This window comes from Triticum aestivum, chromosome 4D, assembly GCF_018294505.1.
Source record: "Triticum aestivum cultivar Chinese Spring chromosome 4D, IWGSC CS RefSeq v2.1, whole genome shotgun sequence".
Lineage (NCBI taxonomy): Eukaryota > Viridiplantae > Streptophyta > Magnoliopsida > Poales > Poaceae > Triticum > Triticum aestivum.
In genome coordinates, this window is record NC_057805.1 from 475,066,827 (window position 1) to 475,086,823 (window position 19,997).

General features: G+C 48.2%; 2 protein-coding genes across 2 annotated transcripts; both read left to right on the top strand.

The window, feature by feature from the left end:
• Positions 1 to 2,006: 2,006 nt before the first annotated feature.
• On the top strand, positions 2,007 to 4,539 carry LOC123097091 (xyloglucan galactosyltransferase KATAMARI1 homolog). The gene is made up of 2 exons (XM_044518857.1): positions 2,007 to 2,012; positions 2,932 to 4,539. The coding sequence occupies exons 1-2, from the start codon at positions 2,007 to 2,009 to the stop codon at positions 4,423 to 4,425; spliced, it is 1,500 nt and encodes a 499-aa protein (XP_044374792.1). The 3' UTR covers positions 4,426 to 4,539.
• A 4,246-nt stretch (positions 4,540 to 8,785) lies between these two features.
• Positions 8,786 to 10,580, top strand: LOC123100393 (xyloglucan galactosyltransferase KATAMARI1 homolog). Its single transcript, XM_044522330.1, has one exon. The coding sequence runs from the start codon at positions 8,916 to 8,918 to the stop codon at positions 10,461 to 10,463; it is 1,548 nt and encodes a 515-aa protein (XP_044378265.1). The 5' UTR covers positions 8,786 to 8,915; the 3' UTR covers positions 10,464 to 10,580.
• Positions 10,581 to 19,997: the final 9,417 nt, after the last annotated feature.

Sequence of the window (19,997 nt, forward strand, 5' to 3'; positions counted from 1 at the left end):
AGTTTATTTGTTCATTTTCTTGTTCCTCTAGGGTAATACTAATGTCCCTAATTGATTCTACCTTAGTATGACATCTCCTTTTGTTTTTGTTTCTTTTTTGCTTATACCTATGTTTCGTGCTGATAAGAAAAGGTGATTAACCCCCAACAACAAAAATTAAAAAAGTGATTAACTTGGAAAAATCAGCCAAGTTGCCAATAGAGTCTCAATTTTTTCAAGTTCCCAACAACTTCAAGCTCACAAGTCCTACAAGGCAAACACAAAGTGGGGACAGTTCATCAAAGCGGTTCAGGTTCTAGGGAGATGTGGGAGGGGAATGTATTTGGTGCACCACACTTGTGGTACTACTGATGCACTGGATGCCATAGATCATTTGTTAAAATCTGGAAAAAAATCAAGCACATTGACACAATATCAGTGTATGTTGTCATAAAATTTGGTGTCAAAATTTGAAAATTTTCTTGAAATACAAAAAATGAAAAACTTGATATCAATGTGATAATGGGCCAAATGTACAGCCCAACCTATATTATGTACTATATAGTGTTGATTTGTCACATTTGTTTTCCGAGCTATGTTTCGAATTTGAATTGAAATTTCGTGACGACCTACATTAATGTTGTGTGAATGTGATAATTTTTTCAGAAAGTTTTAAACATTTTAAAATGTGCAACATGAGTTTAGTGCACCAGTAGCACCACAAGCACTGGTGCACCAAATATTTCCCCAATGGGAGAGGAGGGATTTAGAGTGGTCGATTCATTAACAGGAAAGAAGCACGATTGTGACCGCCCTATCTTAGTGGGATGGAAGAGAGGGCTGACCCTGGCAATTGATCATTATTGGTACTATTGCTGGCGCACCCACCTTATATGTCCTTCCATGGGGATGATGGTGATTGCACTAGTGCTAGCGGAAGGAAAACATATTCGACTAGAAGTTGAGGGAGAGCGAGCGTTGGATCTAAATCCAATGTCTAAAGTAAGAAGTGTTGCCTATGGACCAGACGAAGCCTTTTTATTACTTTATTTATCCATGCGAGATCTTACCGAGCAAAAAGTCAAAAATCTAAGGCCATGATTTTCTTTGAACACTCAACGCAACGTGTACACATATGCATCTCACTTAAGACATGCATTTACACAATGTTGACACCAAAGGCCGTGGATCTTGAATATTGGCAAAACCGATGCATGCGGCTTGTAATCAACAAATATGTCATTTCCCAAAGAAATGTTGTATCTCGGTAAGGCGTCATCCAAGCCAAACATAGAACTTCAGTTATGATGGCTAGAGAAACTACTTGGGTGGTGCAGAATTCTGGTTCAACATGTCCACTCAATTTGAAAATCTACACTGGTCACGGAAGTGAAAAACTACACCGGCCACATAATTTCTAATTTGCCTTTTTGTAGAGAATTGTACATTTAAGTAAGGTGTTTGTGAGTGAGTATCCCTGTTGACATAACTTTGCAAACCAATTTTACATATTTCCAGACCAAGAAAGTTTCGGTGTTGCAAATTTACAGTTTAGACCCTAGTTAGGTTAATTGAATTTTGTGTGTGCATGATACTAGAGAACGCTTGAAAAAGCACATGTATTCCAAGCAGGCCCTAGGGGACTCTCTCAATGGTACCAAATTTTCTTTTCAGTGGAGCTGGGCCGACATCGCTTCAGGTTTTTGCACTGCACTCGGGCTAGAATCCAGCTTCTTGGAGCCAAACCATTCAACTGCGGAGTTCGTGGAGTTAGAAGCTCTAGAAAAGATCCGAACAGACCCTAGTTATTCCTGATCGATGCAACCAACAAGGAATCACATATGAATCTGAAAACTCTGCATTGTGAACAGAGCTTAGGAATGAACGACAGGTGCCTCCGTCTCATCTTAAACTAACCAGCAACCGACGCTCGATCTGAAGGAAGAAGAAAAACCAGTAGCCGGCGCCGATTGGTCAGAGTTCATATGCGTTGGATGTGGTCGATCATGGACACCAACCGTCCAGCCATGGACGTAACCAGGAGTATGGATCGACGATGGGATCCGTCGGTGCAAGATCTGCCAGAGCACTGTTAATTATCAATTCAGTAGTTGTATACAAACTTGGAGATTAATTAGCGTTTACTTTGATTAATCACCAAGTTTCTGTTGACCAAATGCACACCGCGCCTCCCTTTTCCTGAAGTAGGAGTAGTACAGTACTAGTACGAGTGTTCAACCGACGCTCGATCCAAATTTCATCATTTCTCTCTTCTCTCTCTCTTTCTTTGCATGTGGAGGAAGCAAATTTTTTCCTTGGGCCAGTACAGCAATGGTTAAACAAGCAAGCATGTAATTAATGTGCGCGCTAGTACTAAAATTCCCACTGTCCAGTGTCAAGTGTCAACGCTGCACGCCGAACCGCGCGCATTAATTTGCACTGGTAGTAGAAAACACCATCAACTAGGAGTAGTATAGATCGCCAGAGACAGTGGTTAGCGGTAAAACAACCACTAGCACCACCAGGCTACCACTCAAAGTCCCAGTCAATTAACCCCCCACGAACTCCACCGTGCGTGAAGTCTACTCCTCCCTACCGCCACTCCCGGCGGCTCGTCGCTCGTTCATCGCCGCAACTTCCCGGCGACGTCGATCTACAACATTATTAGGTTTATAAATATAATCTATACTACTAATCTTCGTCTTCCTCCTCTCGATCGATCTGCTTGCCATTTCTGGAGTACTATATATATGTTGTGCGCCGCGGCATGCAACTTGGCGTCGCAAGCTCTGTCGTACGACTGGTGAGCTTGTATCCAATGTCAGTATGCCGCTTACCTTTTTTCCTCCTCGTACGTAGATGCCTTGCTTGCGCTCCTTCGCTTCTGCTGGGGGTGCGTGTTTGCTTAGCCATTTTTCTTCTTTTCGGCTGATTCGCGGATGATTTTGCCAGCTGATCAGATCCGCGCACAAGGGCGGCGGCGGCCGGCCGCGCCGGGAGCACGGGGTGATGAAGGGCCCGGACAAGAGGAGCAGCACGCAGGCGAGCGCCGCGTTCCAGTCGCTGCGGCTCGTCTTCGTCCTCGCGACCGTCATGTGGGCGTCCTTCCTCTACTACCATTTCACCGTGCTCAGCGCCGGGGCGAGGAGGGCGACGGTGCTGGACGGCGCCAGCGCCGACCCGTGCCGGGGGCGGTACGTCTACGTGCACGACCTGCCGCCGCGCTTCAACGCCGACATCCTCCGGGGCTGCCAGAACACCAGCGACCAGTACCGCTGGCCCGACATGTGCGGTTTCATCAGCAACGCCGGCCTGGGCCGCGCGCTCGCCGACCCGCTCGACGGGGACTTCACCGGCGAGAACGGCTGGTACGGCACCCACCAGTTCGCGCTCGACGCCATCTTCCACAACCGGATGCGGCAGTACGAGTGCCTGACCACCCACTCCGCCCTCGCCAACGCCGTCTTCGTCCCCTTCTACGCCGGCTTCGACTTCGTCCGCTACCACTGGGGCTACGACAACGCCACCAGGGACGCCGCGTCCGTCGAGCTCACGGACTGGCTCATGCGCCGGCCGGAGTGGGCGCGCATGGGCGGGCGAGACCACTTCCTCGTCGCCGGCAGGACGGGGTTTGACTTCCGGCGGAGCAACAACATGAACCCGAGCTGGGGCACCGACCTGCTCAACATGCCGGGCGGGCGGGAGATGTCGGTGCTGGTGCTGGAGGTGTCACGCGTGCCGCATAGCCGGGAGTACGCCGTGCCGTACCCGACCTACTTCCACCCGAGGTCCGACGCCGACGTGCGCCGGTGGCAGGACAGGGTGCGCGGTCTGGAGCGCCGGTCGCTGATAGCGTTCGTCGGCGCGCCGCGGCCGGACAACCCGTACAACATCCGGCAGCAGATCATCGCGCAGTGCGAGGCCTCCGACGTGTGCCGCCTGCTGGGCTGCGGGTTCGGCACCAGCCAGTGCCACACCCCCGGCAACATCATGCGGCTGTTCCAGAGGGCCACCTTCTGCCTGCAGCCCCCCGGCGACTCGTACACGCGGCGGTCGGCGTTCGACTCCATGGTGGCCGGCTGCATCCCGGTGTTCTTCCACCCGGTGTCGGCGTATCTGCAGTACTGGTGGCACCTCCCGGTGCACCACGAAACGTACTCGGTGTTCATCCCGGAGGACGACGTGCGGTCGCGGAACGTGAGCATCGAGGCCGTGCTCCGGGCCATCCCGCCGGAGACGGTGGAGCGGATGCGGGACGAAGTGATCAAGATGATACCCAGGCTGGTGTACGCGGACCCAAGGTCGAAGCTGGAGACGGTGAAGGACGCCTTCGACATCGCCGTCGAGGGGATCATCGACAAAGTGGCCAGGGCCCGGGCCGAGGCGGCCGCGGACGAGTCGTCGTTCAGTCACGCCATGGAGATGTTTGGGTTCCGGCGAAAATAAGTTACTCGTAGTACCAACCAAAATAGATGCATAATCCATTGACAGAATGTAGATCAAGTCGATATTATAATTTGTGGTATGTGCCACTCAATTTATTATACATACATCTTCTAATTTGTCATCTACAGTGATTGATTATAACAGTGCCAGAAGAAGCATCGTGGTGTGATCTTCATACTTGAGATTGATCTTCATATACTTGAGATGTGTCTGAGACTAAACTGATGGATTCGTTGTTTCAGAAGCTTCAGGTACAGCCCTGTGAATCTCAGACTGACTGAACTGATTTCATCAACTAATTATTTTTTCAGCGTTTGTTATTGGTAAATTGACTGAATTTACAACTCCGGACAATCGATTTTCCCGAGCCAGGAGTTACCTGGGGTCGAGGACGGCGTGGATGCGGTGTTGTCTGTAGAGGGGAGTCCGAGGTTCACTCGTTCGGACGGGACTCACCGGAGCTGGAGAAGCGGCAGGGGATGGCCGAGGGCGACAGTTCATCGTCGGAGGTGACGGCTTAAGGAGGACGGGGCGACGCGGAGCACGGTGCTGGTGCTGGTTCTAAGGCAACTTACAAATATTTTAAGTTTTTGTCGTCCAGAGCGTATACAGCCGGACCTCTCAAACCCATTTCATACGCCCTGACTGACAACCTGGTTACTGTCCGATCACAATTTTTTGACCCAGACGGGCCTCTCAAATATGGGGCGGATATGCGGACGTCCGGGCACACCCGCCATGTCGGACCCGACAGCCCAACCTCACCCCAAATTGCACCAAATCCACCCCGAAGACCAGCCAGATCGATTTCCTATCTCCTCTCTTCTTCCTCCTCTGCGCCGTCCGTCTCGCGCGCCGCCGCCGCGCCCGCTCCGCAGCTGTTCCCAGGCTCTCCGCCGCAAGCTCCGGAAGGGCCCTCCCGTCCTCGCCGCGGAGGACGTCGTCGCCGGCCCGTACGCCACCGTGGTACGTCCGATAACTCTCCGGCTCCGCCTTGCGCTTGATGTGTTCGACACATTGTTCGGCCGGATTTTTTGTGAGTTTGTTAGATAAAACGATGGATTCCGATGCTTCGTCGGACGAGGAGTATGGAACGGCGGATCTTGACCAAATGATTCAAGATGAGTTCTTCGATTCGTCAGATTCGGACGAAGAAGTGGACATAATCATGCTCATGAGCATGCAAGAGGAAATGGACCGGCAAGTGAAGCATATTCTCAACTTCAAGGGCTCAATCAAAGGGAGAAGAGTGATCAACCGAGACAGGGTGTCCGGAGCAAAGCTACTGCACAAGGACAACTTTGCTCCAAAACTTGCTTTCCTGGATGATCAATGGTTTCGTCGTCGTTTCCACATGCGGAAATCATTGTTTTTGCGCATTGTGGAGGGAGTGGAGGCACACGACGACTACTTCAAGCTCAGAAGGGATTGTTGCGGCCAACTCTCTTTCTCGGCCAAGCTGAAGTGCACGGCTGCTCTGATGATGCTTGCACTTGTTACTGCTGCAGATGCCGTTGGTGAGATGGTCAGGATGGGAGAGAGCACGAGCTTGAAGATTACTGTCAAGTTTGCCCGCATCATGGTCGAGGTGTTTGGACCTGAGTATCTCAGAGAACCAAATGAGCAGGATACAAAGAAGCTGTTGGCTATTGAGAGGCAAGGGGGTTTCCAGGAATGCTCGGATCAATTGATTGCATGCATTGGCAATGAAAGAACTGCACCAAACGTCTGCGGGGAATGTATCAAGGTGTTAGGGCATATTTCCCCCTTAGTGGTTTTGGTGATTGATGACAATGCATTTGCGGGCTACTCGTGTGCATTGAGCATTTCAGATAATTTATCTTATGGCACAAGACGATTTGAACCCCTCTGGATATTTATGAAGACGGTGTTTTCTTGCGTTTCTTTTTCGATGGACTTGAGTCGTAGGAACACCGTACTATTAAGAGGGGGTCTGCTTCGGAAAGGTTTGGGTGGAATTAACACGTACACTTTATCCTTGCACCCTCGCTCTTTCCCGACAATTGAGCTTGTCCCTCCTTTGTGTTTGAACTTTGTCAGAACAAGCTAAGCGGTAGTACCGCTTTGCACAATGGTAGTACCGCTCCGGCGGTACTGCCGCTGTGCAGTACGGCTCCTACTTCCGCCTAATTTTTGGGTTCTGTAAACAGGCGGTAGTAGAGCGGCAGTTCGCCACGGTAGTACCGCTCCTGCGGTACTACTGGGCTAACTGCATCTCAACTACCACGGGTTTACTAGACACCCACAGGCTAAGCGAAAGTACCGCTGCTAGCCACGGTAGTACCTCTCCATCGGAACTACCGTTGGCTAGTACCGCGGGGAGTACCGCTTATTTTCCTCGTTCTGGACTGTTCTATTCCATGGGCGGAAGTCGAGCGGCAGTTCAAGGCGGTAGTACCGCCTCCGACGGCACTACCGCCCTGCCCTCCTCTACTACCGCGGGTACCTGCTGCAGTTCAACACCTCGTGGTAGTACCGCTCTGGCGGCACTACCGTCCCCCTGACTTACTCAGGTTGAACTACGTAGCCGTCACTTCCGTGCCAGCGGAAGTATCGCTCACCCCAGCGGTACTACCGCTTATGCATGGGCCGAACACCCATATGTCCCACTTCATCAGAGGGCTTGCACTTATCTCTCCACTTGCTCCGAAGCTTGACCAGTCATCATACTTCTCAACAACTTTTTGCAATGGTGAGAAAAAGACTTTTGTCATCCGAAAGTGCCGACGAAAGTACTTCTCTGGATTGGTTGGATTTGGAGCAAAGTAGTCTCTCATGATCTTGGCGTGGCCCTCCACTCTATCACGGGTAATGTGTATGTGGCCAAATTGCGGTCCTCTCCTAGGGCGCCGAATATCATCATTGAAAATCATCCTAAACGGTTTCGAAGTCTTTGTCTTCTTCTTCCTCTTTGGATGACGACGAGTCCTCGAAGACTATCTCCATCAACCTCTTCATTTGCAATTCAAACAGCTTGGTTCAATCCATACAGCTCGGTTAAAAAACAAATGAACGAACAAACTCATCTAGGCAATCGGTGGAACACTTTGCGGTGTGGTGGTGATGCACCGACCATCCGTCGTCGTTTCAGCCAAACCGGCGGGCGGCGAAGCGTGCGAGTGACTTGTAGTGGCGCATAAGCAAGGTCAGATGCGGCGTCGCGAAAGAGGAAGAAAATACGAAGCAATCCGACGAATCAGTTATGGCGACAGTGGCGGCGTTTCACCTCGTTTACGGCGGCGACGATGAGGGCTGAACGGGCTCGGCGTCGGGCAGAAGGGCGGCGAGGGCCAAGGGGGGCGACGAGGTAGCGGCGGGGCCGGCGGGCAGTCGCCGACAAAAGAGGCCGTGGCGGGAGAAGAGGCGAGAGTTTTTCCTCGAAGCGATAGCGGCGGAGTAAATTTAGGGGCGAAATAGACGCCGGAGGATAATATTTTTGCCCGTTATTCGTTCCAGGGGATCGGCTGGATATCAGTTAGAAAAGAAAAAGAAAAATTATCTTTCTCTTACCCCAGATAGGTAGGGGATCGGTTAGAAATGCCATTAGCCCATTCCTGATCGCGATCGCTGCAGGGGCAAGCAAACACACTAGTCATGCACACACCATTGCCGTCCGGTCGGGGGAAAAGATCGCACGCACGCACTGCACGCACCTCCACCGTACTACGTTACGCAGCCGGAGGGACGGGGGTGACGCGCAGGGATCCAACGCCCCTCTCAAAGATCGAGCAAAGAAATCAGTCGCCGCTAGCAGTGCGTGCCGGTGCCGTAGATGGCGCCCTCGATCGTCCTGAGATCCCGAGCTCGAGACAGAATAGAGTAGTCGTACTACTAGCTAGCTCCGTGTCAACTCCGGTTGTGCAGAGCGAGGAGCGCCATGTGCGCGCGGTCCCTGGGAACCGTGTGTCGCTGGAGGCCAATGCCGGTCAATGCTCACTTCTACGTACTCTACTTGCTGGTGGAGACACTGGTATTGGTACAGGCCTCGAAGATGCTAAACTCGGATCCAAACCACTACTACTAGCTCAAAATCTATTATGCACGCTCAAGGATGCAGACTTTCCACCCAAGGATCCAATGAATCGTCGAAAGTTGGCAGTAATGCATCTCCCAGATTAGATCCCCCGTCCAATGTGCATTTCTATTTTTTTTTTGAGAAGTTAATGTTCATTTCTATTGATGCACCATGCATGTGCACGTGCAGCCCCCCGGCCGGCTCCTTCATTTCCTCGCGCCTAGATTCGGTCGATCGATCATTGACATGGTTAATGCGGAGCATCTCTCAAGTCAGAGCTCTGAGCTCTCAGATCACCACGTATGCCGGCCAGCGATACGCAAATCACATGGATGAATTCCCATTTCGAGATTCCCCGCGCTTAAGTTAGTCACAGTGGACTCCGAGACCTCAACTCCGTCGGGGACACGTATACGAGAGCGAGCGTGCGTGCGTGCGTGACTCGTGGGTGACCATGGAGAAGACGACGGCCGCGCACGGCGGGGGCGCCCGCTGGCTGCCCCGCCTCGTCCTGCTCGCCATCCTGTCCGCCACGCCGTGGCTCCTCATTGTCTACTGCCACCGCGCGGCGCCCGTCAGGGCGCCCCGCCAGTCGCTCGTCACCGCCGCCCCCGCGTCCGGCCGCGAGGACGGCGCCCCGCCGCGCTTCCCATCCGTCCAGGAGCAGCAGGTCAAGAAGCTCCTGATCGCCTCCGCGGCCGGGGGCGAGGTGCGCCGGAGCAGTGACGTTGGCGTCGCCGGGGAGGACGCGTGCCGCGGGCGGTACCTGTACGTCCACGACCTGCCTCCGCAGTTCAACGCCGACGTCCTCGCCGACTGCAAGCACTGGTACCCGTGGATCGACATGTGCCAGTACCTCGTCAACGGCGGCCTCGGCGCGCCCCTGGAAAACGCGGACGGCGTGTTCGCCGACGAGGGGTGGTACGCCACCGACCACTTCGGCCTCGACGTCATCTTCCACGCTCGCGTCCGGCAGTACGACTGCCTCACCGACGACTCCTCCCGCGCCGCCGCCGTCTTCGTGCCGTTCTACGCTGGGTTTGACGTCGTGCGGAACCTGTGGAGCAACAACGCCACGGCCAAGGACGCCGCGGCGGTCGAGCTCGTCGACTGGCTGACGCGGCGGCCCGAGTGGCGCGCCATGGGCGGGCGCGACCACTTCTTCATGTCCGGGAGGACGGCGTGGGACCACCAGCGGCAGACGGACAGCGACTCGGAGTGGGGCAACAAGCTGCTCCGTTTGCCGGCGGTGTGGAACATGACGGTGCTGTTCGTCGAGAAGGTGCCGTGGACGGACTTCGACTTCGCCGTGCCGTACCCGACCTACTTCCACCCGGCCAAGGACGCGGACGTCCTCCAGTGGCAGCAGCGGATGCGAGGCATGAAGCGGGAGTTCCTCTTCTCCTTCGCCGGCGGCGAGCGTCCCGGCGATCCGAACTCCATCCGGCACCACCTCATCCGGGAGTGCGGCGCCTCCAGCTTCTGCAACCTGGTTCAGTGCCGGAAGAGCGAGAAGAACTGCCTCGTGCCCAGCACCTTCATGCGCGTCTTCCAAGGGGCGCGCTTCTGCCTGCAGCCGCCGGGCGACACGTACACACGGCGGTCGGCGTTCGACGCCATCCTCGCCGGCTGCGTGCCGGTGTTCTTCCATCCGGACTCCGCGTACAGGCAGTACAGGTGGCACCTCCCCGACGACCGCGACTCCTACTCCGTGTTCATCTCCGAGGAGGACGTGCGGAGCGGCAACGCCAGCAGCGTGGAGGAGACGCTCCGGCGGATCCCGCAGGAGGTGGCGGAGCGGATGACGGAGACGGTGATCGGGCTGATACCGCGGCTGGTGTACGCGGACCCGAGGTCGAAGCTGGAGACGCTCAGGGACGCCGTGGATGTCACGTTGGAGGCGGTCATCGACAGGGTCAGCAAGCTCAGAAAGGAGATGGATCATGGCGATCTGACGCGAACGGCGACGAAGGTTTCTAGCAAAGTCAAGGCAGATAATTAGTAGGGAGGATAATCGATGGTGCAACGCAGCGATGCATTGTGACAGAACATGTTGAGCTCGTTTGTACTAAAAGTCTAGAAATCATTGTGTTTTTAGTGGTTGAAATGAAATATTTGATACCGGTTCGTAGTTTCAGCTTTCAAGCTACAATTCAAACTTATGCATGCATGCCTTGAGGTTTTTTTTTGTTGTTGAGGAAAACGCATGGCTTGAGGTTAACAGCGAATAAAGGAACCTGCCAGAAAAAAAATCACGCGCGCGAGAGCTGTGATTCGAAATCGAGCTGGGACCAACGCCGTCGACGCATGACGACCGCTACGCTAGAGCATTTTCGTTGTTGAACTGCAGGCAATATATTTTATATGATGACGTCATACGTTCCGCTTTTTCAGGTGCTATTCTTTCTTTCTTTTTTTATTATCCGTAGCAAGGCGCATTCTCTAAAAATTGATGGCGAAACATAGATAGTTTATTCCATTTTTTACCATCATTAATACAAGATATGAAGTACAGTTTATTAAAAACTGTACTTTTACTTCTCCATTTGCTTTGGATTTTTCATTGTAAACGTCGGTAGAAAATTTAGAGAAACTCACAGCAAGCTGTATTTTCTAACTGCAAGAGGTTCTATTTCCATGTTGACTGAGTACTTTATATATATAAATTTGCATAAAAAATATTATATACTCAATCAATCCACAGTGGGTAGATGCACTATATGCAAAGCTTGGTCCATGTATACATTTTTGTAGAGCCTCGCGATGTGCAAGTCGCCTCATTAAGAATTACAATTTCTGAAGCGGCAGAAAACAAAAATTTGTTTGACATATAATTTCTTATTTATTTCTGCACGCACAATATTAATTATCTAGTATTTCAAGCTTTTATGTCGTATTTCCTCCTTCCTTCATTATTTTTAAATAAAACATTTTGTCTATCTCAGGTGCTAATTTTATACAGTGAAAAAAATACAATGATCGTATTTAAATATACGATGAACATTTTTATGTATTCTCACAATGAACTTTTTTCGCATTATAACATTCATCGTCTTACTAAAATATTAGATACACCCGAAGAAATATTCAGAATGTTACAATGTTCAGCGCAAAGTTCTGATTATTATATATAAACTTGTATATATGATGAACTTTTAACATATAATGTGTATAAGTTTTTCAATATACGATACGCACATTGCGTACGGGTGAAGAATACCCACGATTTGCAAAAACATAAAAGAAATCCGAAAAAAAACTATACAATAAAACGGAACGTCCAGAGTAATAATAGTACAAGCGACGGTTGCCTCAACCTGACGCCAACAGTGCAGTGGCGTAGTGGTCGTCGCGCTCGTACAGACTACGCGCCAGCTTGCTTTCGAATCCTGGCAGGCTCGGCCACGCGCGATTAAATAAAAAGTGTGGGTGTTTTTTGCAAAAAGAACATGCCACGTCATCCCTGACAAGCGGCCCCCAATGGTCAGATACAGTGTCAATACACCTTTATACACGGTTTAGATCAATATGTAACAAAATGCGCCAAACATGGTACTGACGTGTAAAAAAACCGAATAGTGGTACTGATCCGTCACGCCTACCCTAAATGTGATACTTCTCTGCAATTAACTCTCATCTGTCAGAAATGCCTTTGCTTCATGGAGATCGTTCTTTTTTAGCAAGGGCTTCATGGGGATCGTTCTTTTTTAGCAAGGGCTTCATGGAGCTTTTTTTTTTCTTAAGAAAAATGTTCAGTGTTTCAAAAATCCTGAAAAAAATACACACTATCATATGGATGTATACTGCATGTGTGTAAATTTCCAAGACGAAATGCATTGACACGCGAACTATACACAAAAAAGGTGATTCTGAAAACAGTTAGCACTGTTCACTATATATATTTTTTCAATATAAACCAACGATTTTCACTTTCTTCGTAGCTCATGATCAATGTATTTTCTGATGAAAATTTTCACATGTACTCCCTCCATCTCTAAATATAAGTGTTTTTAGAGATTTCAATACAAACTACATACAGATGTATATAGACATATTTTAGATTGTAGACTCACCCTTTTGCTCCGTATGTAGTCCCTTATTGAAATCTCTAAAAGAACTTATATTTAGGAATGAAGGGAGTAGTATACATCCATACATCATTGTGGAAAAAACATTCAAAGGGCCCCATGATGACCGAGCACCAAAACGCTGAGCTCCGAGACATACCGTCCAGTAGTGAACCAACACAAAACAATGCATTTGCTAGATTGGATTTGCTGGTTCACAATTCAATGTCATGATAAACTTTAAAATAAGAAAACAATCTAATGTAACAGCCTAAATCAAAACACAACACAAATCGTAATGCAACGGTGGATGATGGATCTATGCAAGGTATTATCTCATGCATGATAGAATATAATTTTCTCTTTCCTACTTAAAAAGACGGTAGGTTATGTTGTCTGCTCGTCCTTCGTCAAACTTTACACACGTTTCCCCCCTTCATCTTCCCGTTTTGCCATTTTCCTCCCATTTCCATTTAAGCAGTTTTTCCTAAAAACCATCTCAATTGCCTCATATGTTATTGACGTGCCAAATAAAACTATGTTTACTTTTTTTTGAGAGAGAACTATACTATATTTACTTTGGCAAACCAATAAGTGTGTGCCAAACAAAGCATTTACGAAATGAAGTTTTATATTTTGCATAATCACGTTATTGGGCGGGTAAATCATGGACTAACGTCTTAGAGTATTACTGCGCAAGTATCAACCGCCGGTTGGAGAAAAGAGTGCTCATGCGCCGCCGGCCGTGGGCTGCAGCCCGGTCTCAAGCAGAGCTGCCCCCGCTCGATCCCTCCTTGTGTTCTTGTATTTTCTCTCGCTCGAACAACCACCCAAAACCGTTGACCAAGCCGTCGACCATTCACTTTTCAAGGAAAGTTCTACAAAAAATCATGAATTCGTTTTTTGTGAATATACAAAAAAATATTCATAAATTTTAAAAATTGTTCGCGCTTTTGAAAAATGTACACATTTATTTAAAAAACTAACAAATTTGAAAAATGTTCCTGGACATGGAAAAGGTTCACCGATTTGGAAAAATTTCACAGATTTGAGAATGTTCATGAATTGAAAAAATATCACGGATTCGAGGCATGTTAATGGTTTTGAAAAAGTTCATTGAGTTTTGAAAACTGAATTTGAAAAAATTACGAATTTAAAAAGGTTCATGAATTCAGAAAATTTCACAAAGTTCATAAAAGTTCACATTTTTAAAAAAGTACATGGATTTGGAAAAAGTTCATGAATTTGAATAAAAAGAGTTTTTGAATCCGGAAAAAGTTCATGGACTTTTAAAATTTTCTTGGGTATGAAAAGGTTCACGAATTGTGGATTTTTATGAAAGTTTAAAATTGAAAACTAAAATAAAAAAAGAAAAAGTTCTAAAATTGTGGGAAAATGTTTATGGCAAATTAAATAAAAAAATAAAGCAAAACAAAAAAGAAATAGGAATAATAGGCAAAAAGTGAAAAAGCAGAACAAACAATCAGTGGGAAGCTTCCCTAAAGCGGCCAGAGATCTTTTTTTAGACATAGCGGCCAGAGAGCTAAAAGAAACATTAGCGATTCGTGTTATATAGGCCAGCCCAGTTATCACGACGGGTGTGTTTGTGTTCTGTTGCATACGGTTATATAAGTAACTGGCGCCTTGAACGGCTAATAGGAATCATGCAACATTTCCTACTTGGCGTCTTCAGCCCCAATTTTTTTTGAGCCAATTCAAACCTAATTAATGCTTCAAAGTACGCAGCCATCAGCACATTTTGTATATTGGATTTCTAAAGCAGTTTCTGACTTGGTTTTCTTAGCCTGTCTGGTTTTGGGAAGCTTCCAGCCCGGTTTTTCAGAAGTTTCTTCCGTTACATTTTGGCCGATTATTTTTTCCTTTTTTATTTCTATTTCCATAATTCGTGACCTATTTTTTAAATTGGCAAATATTACTTAAAATCATGAACTTTATTCAAATTCACAAACTTTTTTAACTTTATGTAACTTTTCCAAATACGTGAACTTTTAAAATCAGTGAATGTTTAATCAAATTAGTGAAAACAAAATTCGAATTCATGAGATTTTTTTCAAATCTGAGTAGATTTTTAAATTTGTGAACTATTAAAATTTATGATTAATAAATACTTTCTTTTGTAAAAAGTAGTTTTTTTCTGTGAACCATTAGAAGTCAGCAGTTGTTGGTTTTTTAGCCAGCAGCTGGTTTATTTTGAAGGCTAGCGCAAGGGAAAAAACAAATGGGAGCAAGCAAAAGCTGGGCGAGTTGCAGAACTGGCCTGTGGCCAACTAGCAATGTGAGCCCTTTCCTAATATTTATGGTCACACGCCCATTAGCCCAAGAAGGAAGTAGCTCAGCATTATTGCTTTAATCTTAAAAAAGGAAAGAAAATCCTTTTGATTTCTCCTATGTTTATCAGCAATGCAGCATCAACAGCATGCCAGCAAAATAACTCTTGAGCAGAGTAGAATTTCTCCACACTAATGATATGGCATCCCATATTCGGTTCACACTTCAAAACCTTCAAGTACCGTGATTACCAGTTTACCACAACTACATACTGTATCATAGTGCACCATCAATGGAATTCTCTATACAGTGATGGACCCTTGTGGAAGGGACTAATAATATCCTTAAACATGCCACAACCTGTTATAGAGACTTGTTTGGTCCTGCCCCTAGGAATTTGTTTGCCATTTCACCTGATTTGTGGAATGGGGATGAGAGTATTAATGACAGTGACAACATCAGCTTGCTACAGCTTTTTATGAGGAAGAAGTTAAGCATGCTCTGTTTACTATGGAGGATATAAAGCTCATGGCCATGATATAGTTAAGAAAGATATTATGCATATGTTTGTTGACTTTTTTTGCTTATTAAAGTGATTGTATAACTTGATTACTAATACTATATCAGGGTTGATCCTTTTGCCTCTAAGCTTTCTAGTATCCAACAAAATGCTTTTATTAAAGTTAGAAATATTGTTGATGGCATCCTATATCTCTCCATGAGATTATGCATCATGCACATGTTAAGAAACAAGTATGTATTGTCCTAAAGTTGGACTTTGAGAAGGCCTACGATAAAGTTAATTGGGATTTCTTGCCGCATTGTCGTAGAATTAGAGATTTTAATAATAAATGGTGTCTTTGAGTTAAACAAATACTCATGAATGGGACTGTTGCTATTAATAATGATGAGTCAGGACCCTACTTTCGAAGTGCCAAGGGAGTGCGTCAAGGGGACTGCTACCTCATGAGCTTGCGTTGGTTTTTCCCTTGAAGAGGAAAGGGTGAAGCAGCAAAGTAGAGTAAGTATTTCCCTCAACTTTTGAGAACCAAGGTATCAATCCAGTAGGAGACAACACTCAAGTCACCGAATACCTGCACAAACGAACACCAACTTGCACCCAACGCGATAAGGGGTTGTCAATCCCTTCACGGTTATTTGCAAAGTGAGATTTGATAGAGATGATAAACGGTAAAGTAATATTTTTGATGTTTTTTTTGGTATAAATCCAAAATTAAACTGGGGGCTAATCTCGGGGATATACCCCGCGGTACGACCCGGCCGGACTTGGCGCTTCACCGATGACCCGCCGGAGGACTGACGACTCACAAGCCTGACGACTCATGGATGGCCCCGATGGCGGGTCAGATAAAAGACAAGGCCCAAGGCCCAGAGAGCCGGCTCACGTTTATGATGGGCCGGCTTAAGAACAAAGGGATGACGAATATTTCCTCTATGAGGAAGCAAGACCTAGACTTGTATTCAACTTGTAAGAAAAGATAGACTAGTCCTAGTCCTACTAGGACTCCACATGTAACCCGTCCCTCTAACTTATATAAGGAGGGGCAGGGCACCCCAAAGAGGGACAAGCAACAAGAAACAATCTTTAGGGCTAGACACAAAGAGCCGGCCGAGCCGGCGATTCACTCATGATCATAATGACATCTAGCCTCAAACAGCATGTAGGGTTATTATCGGATGATGTTTCCCGGGGCCCGAAGCCGTCTAAATCCCTGTCTTGTATTGTGTCTCTCGATTCCGCCCAACCCCTCTCAAGCTACCGCATAGATGCGTTGGCCTCGCAACTAAGTCCTGACACTAAGGACATCTGCCGTGACAATTCCACGACAGTTGACGCCCATCATGGGACCCGCGCACGGTGGTATTGAGTTCTTGAAGGGAGCTCTTCTAGGGATCGAGAAGCTCATGATTGACCGGATGAAAAGAGTCAGCACAGGGCGATCGTGTGAGCCGCCGGACGATCTGTCCCCAGCCGCTGCCTGTACGGTCCGACCAGAGATCTACCTGGGGTTATGTTCTTTCTTCGCTGGATAGGAGATCCGAGTAAACCGCCGTACGCCGCGTTAGGGCAAGGCAAGACCATGAAGACTTTTTTTTTAGGCAGAGCGATCTGTCAATCACCAAGTTGTTCTGCCTAGTACTACCAATACTGGAAGTAGTACACGCACGAGCACCAAAGTCTGATTCGAGGCCTAGTCGGATTTGATTCCGATGACCACCAAAGATTATACTAGAGGAAACGTATACATCTACTCCCACGTGATATTGAGGAAGGGGACACAATTTTCTGATTGAGGCCGACTTACGCAGCACTGTGGCCTGGAAAATCCGCCGGCATATACGCCTGGAAACGAAGGCTGCTCCAGCATCCGCCCTGGGGTGAAATACACGACGAACACGCGCAGAACTCGCCTCGCTCCAAGTGGGTTCTGCTGCGAGCTGCCGTTGCATCTACGACTCCGTGCGAGCCGCCTTGATAGGCCTTGACCCGTCTCCTCTGAAGAACCGTCGTTCCGCCTCCGAGCCGCTCTCACGTAAGCTCACGCCCGCGGCCCTGAGTCGCCGCCTTGAGCCGCCGTCGTCCGCGCCAGGCCAACCTTGCCGCTACTCCAAGCCGCCGCTTGCGGTTGCTGTGCTCGATGCCGCCGCGCCCGCTGCAATTCCACGGTGTTCGCCATGGCAGGTTCGCCGCACCTGTAAGCCGATTCCGCGCGCCGCTTCCCGCAGCGGCACGAGCCGCCCAATGTCTTAAGCCGGCACCGAGCTGCTGCCTTGTCATGCTGCATCTGCCGGTGGGCCACCCTGCCGCCGCTGAGTCGTCGCGGGGCCGTCTCTACCTCATACAGAAAGCCGCCATAGTTGACCCGCCGGCCCTGCCCTTGGTATCTACCGTGTGTGGCTGCGGCCTCAATAAAATTCTACCATGTGTAGCCGCGGATGATCCGTCCTGCAAGGAATCACGCACTACAATGGGTCCACGTCGGCCACAGCTATGCGATCGCGTCGTTCGGCGGTCACGGTATAATCCATAAAAAAAATGGAGAGGAGGGGGCTCAAGAATCAAGACCAAGTCCCAAGGCGGCCTGGGCCTTGACGAATTTGTTGCAGTCGCTCAATGCCACGACCATGTGATTGATGGCTACCGTGAAAGAAACAAAAGGCTAAAGGCTAGCTAATTGCCGTGTTATAACCACGTGGAAGCTTGGCACAATACTACAGGATCCTTGTTCATTGGACAAAAAATACCAGGACAATTGCCGCGCCCTGGGCTGCCAGTTGCCGTCTCCATGACCGCGCATTGAGCCACCGACGCCTTCACCGCACCGTCATTCATTATAGCGATGTTGCATAAGGAGCACACGTCAACATCATCTTTGCTCTAACGCTTATCCGTGCCGTGCTGCTCGATGGATATGTGCACGAATCGCCGCTTCTGCTACATTAACATAGCGCGATTGACTCGCCCGTCCACACCGGCTTACAACGCCATGGCCGGCTCATCTGTCTGCGCCGCCTCTGATGTTGCGGTCATCTTTACCGTCTGTCTCTCGCGGCCTGGTCTACATCAATACGCCGGGCCGCGCCTGTCTGCATGAGCTATTTATTGAGTATGAGCAAGTCACTGCTTGGGTAGCCCGGTTTTCTTCTAACAATTTGGAGGCAAATTATTATATTATCATCCGCCGTCTGCACTGGATGGCTCAATGGGCAGGCGCACAAGTCGCCGTCACTACAGTTTAGTTAACTTCAAATAGCCAGTTGAAAGGAACCATTGGCCGAGTTGCTGACACGGCTCATACGGGATCATTTATAACCCGCCGCAGTCACCTCAACCTTCTCTGGATTCGCATCGCGCTATCAACACCAAGGATATACACCTTATGCTATGGTCAAAATATGAAGAATCTCAAGCCAACTCTTTGAGTCGTCTTGAGACTTGGGGGCTACAATGATATGACTCGGCAGCATTGGTCGGTTTCAATGCATTCAAGAACTCCGGGTCATTGGAGGGAAAAATAACCCGGTCCCGGAGGCTACCGCCATATCGGTAAAAAGTTTAAAGGCCGTCAGAAAATTTCCGGCTTAAAAAGAAGGATTCCGGTTTAGATCCGGCTCAAGAGACTTGACATCTCCCACAAAGCACTGAAGCTCTTAAATATCCGGTTTAAAATCCGGTTCAAGGGAAATTTATCTGCCACAAAGTTTTGAAGCTCTCAAATCCGGTTCAAAATCCGGTTCAAGGTAAATTTGTTTATCACAAAGCTTTGAAACTCTCAATATCCGGTTTTTTCTGGTTCAAAAAGAATTTATCTCTCGCAAAAGTTCGAGTTCTCAGGAAAAATTAAAGGGACCAAAAAGAGTCTGTTACAAAGCACAACCCAAACATAGGTACCCTGCTTTAATGACCATTGGGAGCTGATCGTATTCGAATTTAGCTTAACCCTTTAGGTGTGACCCTGATCATATTCGAGTCAGAGTCGTTAAATATTCTCATGATCACTAGGAGGCTTCCTGTTCAAACATAGGTCGTATTCGAACCAAAGAGAACATAGCTGTCGGTACCCTCTTGATCGGCACACTGCCGAGCTCACTAGGGGGCTTCTTGATCGTATTCGAATCATAGCTCAACCCCTTTTGGGAACCGACGTGGATCGTATTTGAATCAGCGTCGTTAAACAACTCTCAAGGTCATTTGGGGGCTTCCTGTTCAAATATAGGTCATATTCGAACCAAAGAGAACATAGATGTCGGTACCCTCTTGATCGGCAACGCCAAAGCCACTGGGGGCTATATGATCGTATTCGAATCTTAGCTTAACCCCTTTGGGACGGTTTTCTGATCGTATTCGAATCAGAAGCCTCAAATTTTTTGAAGTCTCTTTTTGCAAACAATTTTTGGATTTTATTTGAAGCTCTTTTGATCATATCTAAAGTGTATATGAGTGGTTGCTATTTAACCCGGTTTGACTTTGGATGATAAGTCGCCATCATATGACAATCATAAACATTTGGAAGTCTTGATTTCTAAAGATCGGGTTATCACCCTTACTACACAGGTCACATAAACCGGCAGTGAAAATTCAATATCACAGGTATAATATTATTATTATAGTTATGTTTCAAAGTTATGATTCATAACAGGCTTATCTGTGACTCCTT

What these genes read in the sequence shown, in the direction of transcription:
- LOC123100393 (XM_044522330.1), top strand. Translation starts at nt 8,916, where the DNA reads ATGGAGAAGACGACGGCCGCGCACGGCGGGGGCGCCCGCTGGCTGCCC.